The sequence below is a fragment of the Tenrec ecaudatus genome, chromosome 3 (genome assembly GCF_050624435.1).
Source record: "Tenrec ecaudatus isolate mTenEca1 chromosome 3, mTenEca1.hap1, whole genome shotgun sequence".
Lineage (NCBI taxonomy): Eukaryota > Metazoa > Chordata > Mammalia > Afrosoricida > Tenrecidae > Tenrec > Tenrec ecaudatus.
In genome coordinates, this window is record NC_134532.1 from 177,021,459 (window position 1) to 177,036,308 (window position 14,850).

A 14,850-nucleotide genomic window follows, 5' to 3' on the forward strand; every position below is an offset into this window, starting at 1 on the left:
GCAAAAACAGATACTTCAAATAGTCAAAAGGCCTTTTAAAATAAAAGGCACAATACTTATTCAAATGTTAGATTTAAATCTTCAGTTTAAAATAAATTATCCTTTATCATTAAAAAAAAAGATGAATTACATTTTGTTCAGTACTAGCATTTTATCAATGTACTGAAGACTTTTTTATCATACTTGCTTTTTTTACTTTACTGTACTATAATTGCCTTCTAAAAATTACTAAATATTTATTAAAAATTTACTCTCATTTATCGGTGTCATTTGTCATAGACACTAAAATAACAGATCATATTGATAGTCTTTGATTGATTAAGTAAATATAAATGAACATTAAAAATCCCAGTACAATACTTACGGTGGTATTTTTTCAATGACTGCCTGAAGAACTCTTTCTACATTTGTTCCAAGTTTAGCAGAAATCTGTAAGAATCCATATGAAAAATAAGCACATAAACAAGATACTGTTCTCTCCTTAAGACTATGACTTGTTTGAAGAGCATGGCAAAGGAGGAAAAGCACGGTTCTGACAAACGCTCTATTGTGCTACGTACACCGTGGTTCTAAGACTGAATTATAACCGTCTGATTATTCAAAGAGCAACACACTATGAATTTTTAAAAATTTGGGGAATAATCCTAACTGCATGAAATATATGACTGATAATATTTTTATCTGTTGGAACTTAAAGTTCTCATCTGAAAAATAAGGCAATTAGTCATACATGTATTTTTATTTATATATAATGTACAATTAACACAAATTTTTGACCTCCCCAACGTATATGTTAAAAAGTGTGTGTATGGTACACATGCATCTATAAGGAACATTACTGTTTTATTGTTCACCCCAAATATGCAGCCCAAAAGAGAAATGCATGTCTGATGTTTGTCCACACAAATAACAGATGATATCTGGAATGTTGATTTAACCCTTTCAGTAAACACTACTTCTTACCCTTCTTTCAAGCTCATCTGCCTCAGACCAGGGTTTCTTGACTTTTAACACAACCCACATTCTAGCTAAGATGATGCTGTGTTGTGGGGATTGCCCTGTGTATTCGTAGGATGTTCAACAGCATTGATGGTCTCTACCAAGACGCCAGTGTCACACCCTTCTCCACTAGTGAAAACTGAAAATGTATCCAGATACTGCCAAGTCTTTTTTCTTTTTTTGGGGGGGGTGGTATTAGACAAGGAAGGGTGTTTAGAATCACTGCCCCTGCCGCAACTGAGAACTACTATCCTAGGACCTTCTGGTAATAGAGCACTACTTCTAATCCAAAATACCACTTTGTTTCATTGCTTTCTTCCCATCTTTCCCAGCGGAGACTCCAAACTCTCACTGCTATTGAGTCTATGCTAACTCATAGAGACCCTAATAGGACAGGGTGGAATGGGCTCAGTGAGTTCTCAGAGTAACTTTTTATGGGAGTAGAAAGCCCTATCTCTTTCCTGTGGAGCCAGTAGTTTCAAACTGCTGAGCTTGCAGTTAGCAGCCCAACTTGGAACTGGCATAATACGAGGGTTCCTTTTTGACCGTTCTGTTCAGCTACTCTATCACAAGCAGCTAGCAAACTTCAGCATTGAATGCAAGCAATCTTGTACCTTTATTATGTCTCTGAAAAGAGTAGCTAAATATTATTAACTCAGAGGAAAATAACTCATATCTCTACCTAGCACTTTCTAGCAGTTCCAGGAGATGTTCAACACCATTTGGTAAGAAGTTTATTTCCCCACATTTTCCACTTTGGTCAATCCAACCTCGACTAATAATGTAACTTTTTATTGGAAACAGAAAACATGAAAAATTTCCTCACCAAGTACAGAACCTCTCTGTATCTGTACCTACAACCTCTTCCACTTCTTGCTACAGAGTATCCCCACTTGAGTCATTACCAAATTGTATAAAATCAGCCACTGTGGTATAGTTACAGAAATAAACATACTTTACCATCTAAAATTTGTCTTTTCCATACCCAAAGGAAGAGCATTACATTATTACACTCACATATCTAGGACACTAGCATGCAGCTCAACATATTTTGGTCAATTAGCTTGAAAAGTAAATATTCAAATTTAAAATCGCATGAACTTTGGTTTAAATGAAAACTACTGTTTCCTAAGATTGGAACTATATCATTCCAGTTATGATAAGGAAATAAAAAGCTTTTGTTAAGGATTAATAGGAATAAAAGTAAAATTATATTTGTCAAACTATAAAAACAATCTAATATCAGGCTATGAAATACTATGAAATTTCACTTAGGCCATTTACCTGAAATGAAAAAATATATAACCAATAGTATTTACAAAAAAGTATTTTACCTTAATACATTCATCATGTGGGATATCAAACAACTTTTCAATTTGTTTTTCAACTCTTTCAGGATCTGCATTCTTCAAATCTATCTTAAAATAATAATAACCCATTATATTGTAATTAAAACAAAATGACAGCATTTGAAGATAGGTAAGTGCTTACTTGCTTTAACCTAAATGATTTCTCTGATTAAAAAATTATAATATTCTAGATATAAGCAATATAATTTTAACAAATAGGACCACTGGAAAAAAGAGGTCAGACAACACAGCATGTCTGACTCGTCAAGGTAGAAGAGTTCAATGACAACTTTTAAATTAGCATCATATGCAGTGACTTTATAAATTAGGCATATACCAGCATTAGAACATAAAGCTCTAATAGACTGACAACAACCTATCTTACTTATGGGCAGTCTTGCCTCTATTAAATTTAACTGCAAAAATAACAAAGTATTCCTTAATGTAAAGCATAGTTTCAAACTGAGATCCTTAATTTGTTCATTTAAAAATATAAAAGTGGAGGTTTATCAGCATCTGGGTTTAATACTGATTGTCATGGTTCATGTCTCATATAAGTGTTTCTTTCTGGATCATAAACTCCTTTTCAATTCCGGTGTATGGTTTAGTGTGACGTAGTTTGACACATGTAGTTTTTCCTGTATCCCTTTACTACAGAAACAGCCCTCCATCACTCTGGGCGTCTACACGCGGTGGTATAGTGGTTTGAATTGCAATTCTACCAAATACGAGTAATAGTAACAGAGAATTTTTAAAGTGTACAGGCCACATTAAACTCATATACTTTCAGAATGGGAAACAATGAATAGTGGTTGCTGTCTCATAATTACCTTGTTGATAACTGGAATTACTGATAGCTGTGCTTCAAAGGCAAGAAAGAAGTTTGCTACAGTTTGGGCTTGAATTCCCTAAAAATATGAAAACACAAGACACTGAGAAGACTATTTATCCATCTGTCACCAAGCCACTCAACGCCATTCCATACATGCTCATTAAAACAGAAGTTTTCTGTCACTTTCATCATCTACTCTTCCTGCTTCTCTCTCCAGTTTATCTACTAGGGGACAAACAAAACGAATTCAGCTAACAGCCAAGCAATAACGACACCAAGCGAAGTGAAACAAACCCATAGCTACTGCACACAGTGTCATCTAGCAGTACTGGGGAAACTGGGACACTCAGATTTCCATGTTTCCACATTATCCTTTGTGACACTTCTTTTAGTGCCCAAAGCACTTATTGGAGGCCCTCTCTGTGCTAGGCACTGTGTTCACCACTGGAGACATTTCAAAGCTCCTCAGGGCACAATGGTGTGATGCAGTTTATAAAGCTTCTCCTTGCACTCCGGGTCATGCAAATCCACCCCTTTGATTTAGCGGATTCCAATTCGCGGTGGCCCCCATGTACCAGAATAAAACTGGTCCACAGTGTTTTCTTGTTGTAATCTTTAAGAATAGATTGTCAAGCCTTTCTTCTGAGGCACCACTGGTTAGATTCAAACGACCAACCTGTATATTCATAATTCAGTGCACTGTTTGCTCTACCAATTACCATTTATAAACCCTAGTACTATGTATACAAGGTAGAGAATGTCATTTCCTAACAGGATCAGAGAGGGCTGAAGACATGATGAAAGACACGCCTTTGGGTTTGGATGAAGCAATGAGAAAACTTACTTTATTTTAAAATCTTAACAGCTCCAAAATAATCCAAAATGTTCTAAAATCTACATATCATTTTCAAGTTCTCACAAAACTAAACAGAAACCAGATTACTTAAATATTATTAAAAATTTTTGAGAGTATAGTATGAACTTATGACTATGACATACTTCTACCAAAAACACATCAATTTCTAAATTCTTTACATGTGAAAATGGTGATCTACTCTGTAAACCTTCACTCTTCTCAAAATAGAAAGTTTAATACATTTTATCCAAAACACCCAAACTTAAGTTTCTTGAACAATACTTTTTATCAACTTTAAAGTTCTCATAAAACTCCCCAAAATTTTGGTGGGAATTCATATTTCATAAGATGAACTAGTCAAATTCATAAAATGCTCTAGAACACTATAACTTCAAACTGACAAGATCAAAGCATATGAGTATAGCTAAGTAATACAATGAATCAATCTTTTTTAAACATATTGAAACAGTTTTTAAAAAGTCTCCTAAAATAATCTAGATAGGATGTTCTACCATATGAAATGGAAATACTCACCTCATTTGCATCAACCACAAGTAAAACACCCTGGCAGGCAGAGAGAGACCTGGATACTTCATAACTAAAATCAACATGGCCCTAAGTAAAAAACAAAGAAAAATACTGACCTCAAAATGTTGGCTATAATTTCTTTTTTTAAAACTAATTTCTTTTTTAAAACTAAGGCAAATCGATTGGCTCCACTTGACAAAATATTAAATACTTGTACAAAACATTTATATTAACAGAAAAAGCCAAGGCCAAAAACCCAAACTTACTGCCTTTGAGTTTACTCTCATAGTGACTCTACATGACACAGTAGAAGCCCTCGTGTGCGTCTCCTAGACTGTAACTCTCTAAATAAGTAGACACCTCATCTTTCTCCTGTGGCGCTGCTAGTGATTTCGCAGCAGACCTTGTAGTTAGTAGCCCAATGTGTAACCCTTTATGATGACAAACCTAAAGAACCCCCCCGAATCACTGTAGGGTGCCATGGCAATTCTAGAAAGCAGAGAGAAATGCTCCCTCCCGTGGTTTTCCAAGACTGTTACTCTTTACAGGAGTGGAGTGTCTCATCTTTTTCTTGTGAAGGGGGTTGGTAGTTTTGAACTGCTGGCCTGTGGTTAGCAGTCCTACAAACACCAGAGCTCCTTAAAAGCAGAGGTCGGTACATAATACGAAATAAAAAAGTAAACAAGATTTGCACAAATACAGAAAGTACAAGGTGGCTTTAAATATACAGGCAAAATAAGTATTAAGCTTACAGGTGTGTCAATAAGATTCAAAAGGTACTGCTTTCCTTCACAATTATAAAAGAGAGATGCTGTCTGTGCTTTAACAGTGATTCCTCTTTCTCGTTCCACTTGCAGTTTATCAAGAACTTGCTTATTATTCTTTGTTTTATCAATTGTCCCTATAAACAAAAACATTTATCGATTGGTATTTCTGAGTTGTTAAAAAAAACACTGCATATGAAATCAAAACCAAAAATTAAAAAAACATGCTAAAAGTACAAATTACTCATTGCCATATATAATACAAAAATGAAGATACCTGTTAATTCCAGGAGTCTGTCAGCTAAAGTACTTTTGCCATGATCCACATGTGCAATGATACTGAAATTTCTAATATGGTCAGCGGGAAATCTAGACATGTCAAAATTTTCCTAGAAAGATGAGCATATTATGTTTTATTATAAATTTTATACAATATGAGACAAGTATGCCAACACAACGAATATTATGACAATCCTTTTGGAACAAGTAAATTTCTAACATTTATTTTGTTCCTCTAAAAATAAAGATAATGTGGTTAAAGTCCTACAAGGAAAATAACACATTAAACGCAAACCCACTGCAGTCACCAGATCAGAACTCTTATGTGAAAGAAATTCTGCGCCCAAGCGATTCCCAATTTGTTTACTGTGACTCAAACCTTCAACCCCATTTAATTAAAACAACAGGAATGCATCACTTGGGGGGGGGGGGTTGGCGTGGAGCTAGGAAGGGACTTTGCCTTGCAAGGAGCTCATGTTGCATTGTGGGTTACTAACAGTTGGTGGGGTAACCTTTAAGGTATATGATTCAAATCCACCAGGCACTCTGGGAGAACGATGGCTTTCTGCTCGTTAATATTGCCAGCCCCGGGAATAATTGTCAGCTACTTCATCCTTATCCCACTTTACAAATGATGAAAACGAGTCACAGAAAGTTCAAGTGTGGGTCAAAGGGTCTATAAACGTTAAGAAAATGGAGATTATACTAGCACCTTCCTCAGGCGGCTTTCGGAACTAAATACAGATGCTTATGCTTAGACCAGACCCTCGCAAAAACAATGGTTCAACCCTATCATTACAAACTAAATGTACACGGTGATATGACATGCCACACTCGTGAGCTGGGCCCGACACTCTGCTGTGTCTTTACAAAATCTAAGCTGCATTCAAGGTCGGAGGAAGCCCTTTCCAAGTTCACACCCTCGAAAGGGCTGCTGCGGGGGTAGGCAGAGACGACTGGCGGTCACCTGGTGGTCCGCAGGGCGATAGTGCCTGGCTGGAGCCCAGGGGCACGCAGCGGCCGGGCGGGTGTGAGCGCTGCCAGGTCCAAGCGGCCCGAGACTCGCGGTCCGCGGCGCGAGGGCGCGTCCCCGGCGCCAGCCCCGGCCGGCGAGCACCCACATGGCCCCGGGTGGCCCGGCCACGAGGAACGAGTCCCTCGGAACCACAGCGCCGTCCCCTGTGGCTCGTCTGTCGTAACGAGGCCCAGGCAAGGCCCGGCGGCCAAAGCCGAGGCCTGGACTGGACTCGGGGCCGGAGAGTTAAGCGGGAGAAGCAGCGATGCCCGGCTAGCAGCGACGACCGGCGCGGGGAAGTCTCTACGCTGTCTGGTCGCGGGCGTGACGTCACGCTACTCTCGCGAGAGTGCACGGTAGTCACGTGACGCGGAACGTTCCACTCCATGGGGGGAGGAATCGTTAACTTGACCACTTCCCCCTCAGTTTGAGTTGGTTCTTTCCCCAGGTAGCCCTGCGCGTGCTCGCGAGTGACTAAATAATATCACAGTGTCAAAATACGTTACCTGCGAAGTCTGGTTCCTGCGCTATCGCGCACTGAGGTTTGTTAGTGTCCGCAGATAAGCCGTGCTCACACAGCAGCCAATAGTTGAGTTTTGGTTTTATTAAAGCATACAGTCCCTTCAAAAGGAATGCAGTGGGTCTGCCCTCAGTTGAGATGAGGGTATTTCTAGCTAGGGGAACTTTCAATTGAGGTTGAAAGTGGGTTGCAGCTCTGCCGATAGTCAAGCAACTTTCAAATTCATTACTCAACTCTGTCCGTGGGTTTCTTGGGTCATTGATTTGTGCTGCTGCTCTGAATTGACTCCTGCTGCAAGATTTCAAGTTTATCTGCAACTGCTCTGGTAAATATTTACAGCCCCAGGAGTAACTGTCAGCCACTTCATTCTTTACACTTGGGCTTGGTTCAAGGTTAACTTAAGTGTTTGCCAAGCCAGTTCTCACAGTCCTTTGATTATACCATTCTGGTAACGTCAAGAAGAGCAAGCATCCATTACAAGGTACATTCCTTATCATAAAAGAAACAATACCAAAATTGAGTATAGCATCCTGGTTACCATAACAAAATTACACTATTCCGATTATAACATCCAAGGGAACAATATTAAATCAGAACAAAGATATATGAAAAATCATTGAAACTAATTGTAGTGTCCCGAACCTGGGAACATGGAAGTATATTCTAATATAAGGCACCAGGAGAGACTTTCCCATGAGGGGAGGGAGAGCGGGCAGGTTAACTAGTAGTCTACTTTCGGAGATGGGAGGGGGAATGGGAAAGTTACTTAGCAGCTGACAAAAATGGAGTTTCTTTTGCTAGGCTGCTTCTCAATCTCCTTCCTTGCCCAATCTTGCAAGAAACCTATCAGGAAGAACAATATTTGGACGAGAAACAGAGAAAAGGTTTGAACTGTGAACTTAGTGATGTAGAGTATACTTTAGTATGGAAGTCCAAAGAGCCTTCAGCTTCTACAAGGGTGTGGTTGAATGTAGAGTCTGAATCAATTGAATGGTAGAGAGTTTGAGTAAGACCCCATATCAATCTTTCTCTGAGGGAGCTCCCAGTTCAGAGCTGTTGGTCTTACAAAACCAATTTACCTATTTTTAATAAAATTCTTCTCCAGAGAAAAACACTATCTATTTAAACTCCCTCTACCAATGTGTGATTTTTTTTCCCCCTTGTGATTCAGTACAATCCATACTGGTACTTAATATTATCAAAGGCAACTGTACTAGAGTAAAATCACATCTTATTGTTATTTTAATTTGCATTTACCTGCTTGGTACTAATGCAAATCTAATTTGGATGCTTATAAGTATTTTGTTTTCCAGTATTATGAATTACTGTCTTATCCTTTGCCTTCTGGTTCCTTATAAATTTCCTTCTAATTGTTTTTGCAGGTCTTCACGCTATTTCTATGTATTGTGCATGTAAAAGTTTTTGGCTGTATAATGGCAAATACCTTCATCTAGTCAATCAGCTATATATAACTGATATGCCATTCATCACCCGTTTTCGTTCTTAAAGAAATTTGATATCCCCATTCACATTTTTGCCCTTTCTCAGCTCACACTCTTGTGGATCTTAACTAAGAAGTTATTCCCACTTCAGTGTTACACTGCAATGCCAACTAGACAGCCCTCAATATCTAGTAGACTTATACTCTGTCTTTCACAAATGGATTATTTCATCTATATTTGAGGATGTTTTACATACATAGTTTTAAATACCTTTATCAATATTTCTGTTTTCTTTTAAAGAGTAGAATCATGTTTAAGGATTATTTTATTTCAGCCTATTCTTGTTCTTCCTAAGTTTTATGTTTTATGTGATTTTAATATGTTTATTTGAAAGCACCTTTCTGAATTATTTCTATTTCACCTAAGCTCTTTCTTTTGGTTTCTTTTGATAGCTATCTCTCTTTTTCAGTGTTTTGGGGTTTTTACACATGTCTCGTGAAACCTGCCTATCCTTTCTATTTTCAGAATGAAAGACTGAGAAAATAAAAACAAAGAAACTTAATGGAAGTTCTATGTGTGTGTGTGATGATATTTTTAATCCACAATATTGATATTGCTGGACATTCTCAACCCAAGAATTACTATTAATAAATGCTTTGACCAACATTCCATTTGTCATCAAAAGTGCAGGAAAAATTTTATGACCTGTTGACAAAGACTCCCAGCGTGGCTCTTACGCTGCTAAAATGCAGCCTTCTTCTGTGCACAGTGTGAAATACAGCTTAGACTTTGTTTAAAGGCCAGTGCTTAAATGCTTCTGAGATTTGCTTTTAGATGTTGACATTATTTCAAATTTTGAACCTAAATCTGGACTTTAAAATGTCTTTATATTACAAGGAACAGATTATTGGGAGGAAGAAGGAGCAAACTGACTACAGTTAAGCATAGAAATTATAGATTATCTTTTTTTGTGAAAGACCTGGGTCTTTATAGTGAGCATTTTGCTATTATCCTGTACAAAAGTCATTTTCAATGAGGAAATAACTCACACGGGTTTTCCTTTAAGAACTTAAGGTGTGTCAAATTGAAGATGAAAGTGAATGAGATGACTGAATTTAGGGAAAGAGAGAGAAGTCTTATAATTTAATTTAAAGAAGGGGAACTCCAGGAAGGACTGGGGTGAAGACTGATAGGAAATGGAGATAAAAGGGTTAGGTTAGGGGCAGAGATTTTGTAAAGAGGTTTATCACAACTAAATGTGGAGAAAGAGGGAGGAGCTTTGGTAAATTGTAGAATGACGTTTTTTTAACTAGAATGTGAAGCTTAAATATCTAATACCCAGCAGGTAGCAATCAAAGTAACACGAGGGGAAAGTTCAGGGATAGAGTGTTCAAAGCCGACAATAAAAAGATAATAACGAAAACCCTGGTGTAAGGGACAGAGTAGTTAGATCCAAAGGGCAGCACTGGCTGCAGGCCCAGGAGCAGGGAGGAGTGGGAGCAGGAAGCCCAGGGAGGAAGAAGAGGAAGTGATAGTTCTTTGAAGAGATTACAGTGGATGAGTTGAAACAAAATGATCTGCTCAGCAAATCCTCTAAATCACAATAAAAAATTAAAAAAAGAAAATATGAGGAAAGATTCACTTACACCAGTTAATAAAAAATGGAACAAAACATTAAGGATTAGGCACAAAACAAGTTCAACACCCTTTCACTAATGTAAACTATTAGTCTACAGAACGTAAGGCATGCAACCGGAAAGTAACGAAAGTGCAAGTACATAGAAAATATTTAATCTGTGTTTCCAAATCCAGGCAACCTCAAAAGCAGGAGAGATTTGAACAAAGCCAACTGGCCTCAGAGTCCAGACCTTGGAATGGCTGGCTGTTTTTGCTCACTAAGGGCATTTCAGCTTCATGTCTAAAAGGAATATTTCATTCATTTAATATGGACAAGTGTGTTTAACTAGTAATTTCCACCCAAAATGCACACACCAAGTTAGATGGCAACAGTGACGCAGTGGTGTGCTAGTTACATAATGTGATGTCAATCCAGAGAAAGCCAACGAGACCTCTGTGTGAACATGGCTTTCTCCTGAGAATTCTGGGAACGGCTGTATTTTCCTCTGTGGAGACGGAAGACACTTCTCTCTCCGTTCATGCCCTGGGAGACATTGCAGCTGACAAGACCTGGAACTGCACTAGTGCCCTGAGCTGGAGAAGCCACACAGACTCCCCAGATGCAGCCCTGGGTGCTGGAGAAGCCACGTGGAGACCCCTGTCAGCACTGAGATGCTTACAACGCTACTGGCTTCAGGAGCCTTCCATCACACTGGCCTGTGATTGTCCTGCATTCAGTGTCATTGCATGTGTTTCATGAGTCAGAAAATGACTTTATAGATTGGTATTAGACATATGGGCTAATAGTGGACATATGAACTTGATGTGGATTGGGCTGGGATGTTTCCTCAATATTTAACTGCTCTTGTATATAAACCTCTTTCTTATTCACACATGAGTCTCTATAAATTTGTTTCTCTAGTCTACCCAGACTAACAAGTGGTTTCTCAGATTTTTATTGAAAAATGAAACTGAGATTCCCTGTAGCACCTCTCACTAACAGGTGCATCAATGCAATGATCCCGAGTTCCTTAGCATTTACCGTCACTAAATGCCCAACCAAGGCCCTATGGTCTGTATTTACCCTCCATCACAAAACCAGGGCATATGGAACTGGAAACCTGGACCAATCAATCTGAAAGAGAGCAAGTCAAGCACCTGAAAGCAGAAACAAAATTCTCAATCATATACCAGGACATTAAACAAGTTTTTAAAGAGCAAGGAAAGACACAAACAAGAACTTCATATTTCAACATAATCAGTAAGTTTTCAATTAAGTTTGAGTATATTTCATTTAAAGCGTAAAACCCAAATCAGCATCCAGAAAAGGGAAAGAAAATATTAAAGTTTAATTTTAGTTTCTTATATGTTTACCTGCTATTGCCTCTAGAAGCTTTAAGAGATCAACAAAGGCATTTATACTGTTACCTAGAGATAACTTTTGCCAGCAAACAGAAAACTAACAGTTTGCAAATGACGAAATACACAGTTGGACATTGACTAAGGAAGACTGAAGAAGAATTGATCTATTTGAATTATGGTGCTGTGGAAAGAGATTTAAAGTACCACAGACTGCCAAAAGAACAACAACAAAACTCTGTTTGAAAGAAGTACAGGCAAAACGCTCCTTAGAGGCAACGATGCCCAGGGTTTGTCACATGTACTTTGGACATGTTGTCAGGAGAGACCAGTCTCTGGAGAAGGACATCACGCTTGGTATAGTGGAGACACAGCAAAAAGAGGAAGGCCCTTGATAAGGTGGATTGACACAGTGGCTGCAACCACAGGCTCAAACAGAGCAACACTTGTGAGGATGGTGCAGGACCAAGCTGTGTTTCGTTCTGTTGTGCATACGGTTGCTATGAGTCGGAACCAACTCGATGCTACCCAACAACAACTTTACTAAGGCTTAAACTGGACAGACAGAAGACAAACAAATCATTCAGATGAGAGAGACCATATGCATGAGACCCAATTGTTGTCCAGAGGATTTGTAGCCATATAGCTACTTAAATAGGACACAAAAGCAAAGGAAATTGTCACAAAATTATGATTGGTGGCAGATCTACTCACAAGTGGCACTGAAGAAGATAGGAATCCTTGCACATTAGAAACTGATGCAGATGAAAAAGTTTACCTGATTGGCGCTGAGGCCCTCTGCCCATCTTGGTCAGGACATGGCTCATGTGACCCTTTGCCCCACTTTCTATTAAGGTGGCTTGCAGGCAAATTCCTGATGACAAGCCTGGCCCAACTCAGCCTGTTGTGCGTTTGAGGTTAAGTAGTCGTTTGCGTTCAGTGCATTTTATGATAATTTTCCATCTAGTGAAGTCTTAGTGTTGATATTTTTTGTATATGTTCATAAACTGTAGTTTTATGTCAAAAATGTAATACTCATAAAAACATATTATATATTTCCACTTTTTCAAAACATAGCAAATTCATTTCTTTTGTCGTTTGAATTGACAGTGACAAAAATTACCACATCATGGATTGTGATTTGTTTTATGGAAAAAAGCGAATTTATGATCTAGATGGAAGTGGTATAGACTCAGACAAGGAACCAGATGCTAATGTGGATGAAATTGGTAAATAAAATGTGTATTATATTTTAAAATTTTGATTTTACAATACAAAATTTTAATTATATTGCTATTCAAACTATTTTGATAACAATGGTTATTATTTCCCAAGATAGGAAGTGAGTATATGCCCGATTATTCTGATTTGGATGAATTAGAAGCCCTCGTAGTTTGTAATGATAATACTAGTGAAGATGAGTTAGAAACTTCAGTTGTTTCAGTTGAAGAATCAATTCCAATAACTACAAGTTTAAAGCCATCTACATCAAGAAATGGAAGAATTCCTCTTTGGTGGCACATTTCTGGAGACGGTACAGCTAGACCTATGCCTGAATGGTTAGGACAAATAGATTCTTTTGGAGTAGTAAAATGTCCTGTTGAATATTTTAGACATTTTTTCTTGAATTATATCATTACTCATCTTGTCGACCAATCAAATCTTTATGCAATCCAGCAAAATCCCAATAAATCTCTTGCACTGAGTAGCCAGGAACTTGAGCAATTTTGGGGTACTCTGCTTGCTATGTCAATGGGGAAGCTTTCAAATTCACATTTCTATTGGAAGAGCAAACGAAACTGTCCTATTGTATCGGAAGTGATAAGTAGAGATAGGTGGGAAGATGTAAAGTCCAAGATTCACTTCAATGATAATTCACAAAATCCCAAAGTCTGCAAGGGTTCGAAATGAGCATCACTGAGCTCTTCTTCTTGAGGAAAAAGTAATAGACCAACAAAAAAAGGCAGACCTTCTACTAGCTTAATGACATTGAGTTTGCTGACAAGAAGAGAAGAGGTCCTGCCACCAAAAGTATCCCTGGAAGAGATACCCATTTGGATGGTCTTCACCATTACCCTGAGGTCACAAACAGAGGAAGATGCAAAAATGTAAATTGCAAGAGGGCACCAGTATTTTTCTGCAGCAAATGCAGAGTTCATCTTTGTATCACAAAAGAAAAAATTGATTTGTTCAATTTCACACTAAAATTATAAACAAATGCCATATTGGCATCTGCAGTGAGCAGCCAATCAGTTGTGAGAGGGTAGAGAAAACGCAATCACTGTACGTCACACCCGGATACAGTTGAAAGAAAGTTTGCTTGAGGGTGTGGACGACTTCTTATATACGAAGATGCTGTGGAAAGCCTTTCTTTCTTTGTGCTCTGTCTGGATCCTGCATCTCGCTCATTGACCTCTGGTTCTTTGGACTTGAGCTTGCCATAATGTCTGTCAAGCCTGAGAGCCATCAGTGACTTGCCATTTTACCTTGTCAACCCTGGGAGGCAGTTTTACCGTGGTGAGGAGTCCGAACTGACTTGACGGCACTGGATTTTAAAAAGTACTTCATATGTAAAGAAGGCTTCCAAAAGTTCATTGAAAAATTCCATTAGCTCTTGGTTTCATTTTTCCACAATTTTTGTGAAGGCTTTTCACATTTATTTTGGCAACAAACCAAAGCCAGAAATTATTTATTACCTATGATTTCTTATTTGTACAACAAGATAAGTAAAACATATTTACAAAAGAGATTTAAATTAAATTCATTTTCAACAGGATTTTTAATTTTTTTATACAGGACACAGTCCCCACTACCACAAATTATGCAGTCGAGTTTCTCACATTTGGGGAAATCTCAGGGGTCAGCACATCTGGAGTGCAATGGATAAGCCTCGCCCTGGGAAAACCGCCTTCATGATCATGGTATCTCCCCTGCCAGGTAAGTATCAACAGGAAATTTTAAGAATATATTTGATAAGCAAGTCATGTTTCTATTTTGCTAATTAAGAAATTTTCACCACTTCTAACTTTAAACTACACACACACACACACACACACACACACACACACACACACACGAGGGTACACCAAACAGTTTTGCTACAAAATCATAGAGACATCTTTATTCAACAGAAACATGAGGTGATACCCTGGTGGCCCAGGCATCACCTGCTGTTCCTCTGCCAAGGTGCTCGGCTCCTATAAGGCCTCACAGTCTGAGAGGCCCCCAAAGGCAGTGCTACCTTTTCCCACAGGGGACACGGCCTCAGAATCTACTGAATGGCAGGCAGT

At 38.4% G+C, this 14,850-nt stretch overlaps 1 protein-coding gene and 1 pseudogene across 2 annotated transcripts in view; both read right to left on the reverse strand.

Moving 5' to 3' along the window:
* The window catches only part of GUF1 (GTP binding elongation factor GUF1), a 40,734-nt gene extending 33,805 nt beyond the window's left edge, over positions 1-6,929 (reverse strand). For both annotated transcript variants that reach the window (XM_075544376.1, XM_075544378.1), the window contains exons 1-7: positions 6,575-6,929; positions 5,606-5,717; positions 5,317-5,465; positions 4,571-4,651; positions 3,179-3,256; positions 2,334-2,417; positions 365-429 (exon numbers count right to left, since the gene is read on the reverse strand). In XM_075544376.1, coding sequence (XP_075400491.1) covers positions 365-429; positions 2,334-2,417; positions 3,179-3,256; positions 4,571-4,651; positions 5,317-5,465; positions 5,606-5,717; positions 6,575-6,730 — 725 coding nt within the window. In that variant the 5' untranslated portion in view covers positions 6,731-6,929. The remainder of the gene's footprint in view (positions 1-364; positions 430-2,333; positions 2,418-3,178; positions 3,257-4,570; positions 4,652-5,316; positions 5,466-5,605; positions 5,718-6,574) is intronic.
* A 7,423-nt stretch (positions 6,930-14,352) lies between these two features.
* Positions 14,353-14,505, reverse strand: LOC142443827 (U1 spliceosomal RNA; annotated as a pseudogene).
* Between the last annotated feature and the right edge of the window lie 345 nt (positions 14,506-14,850).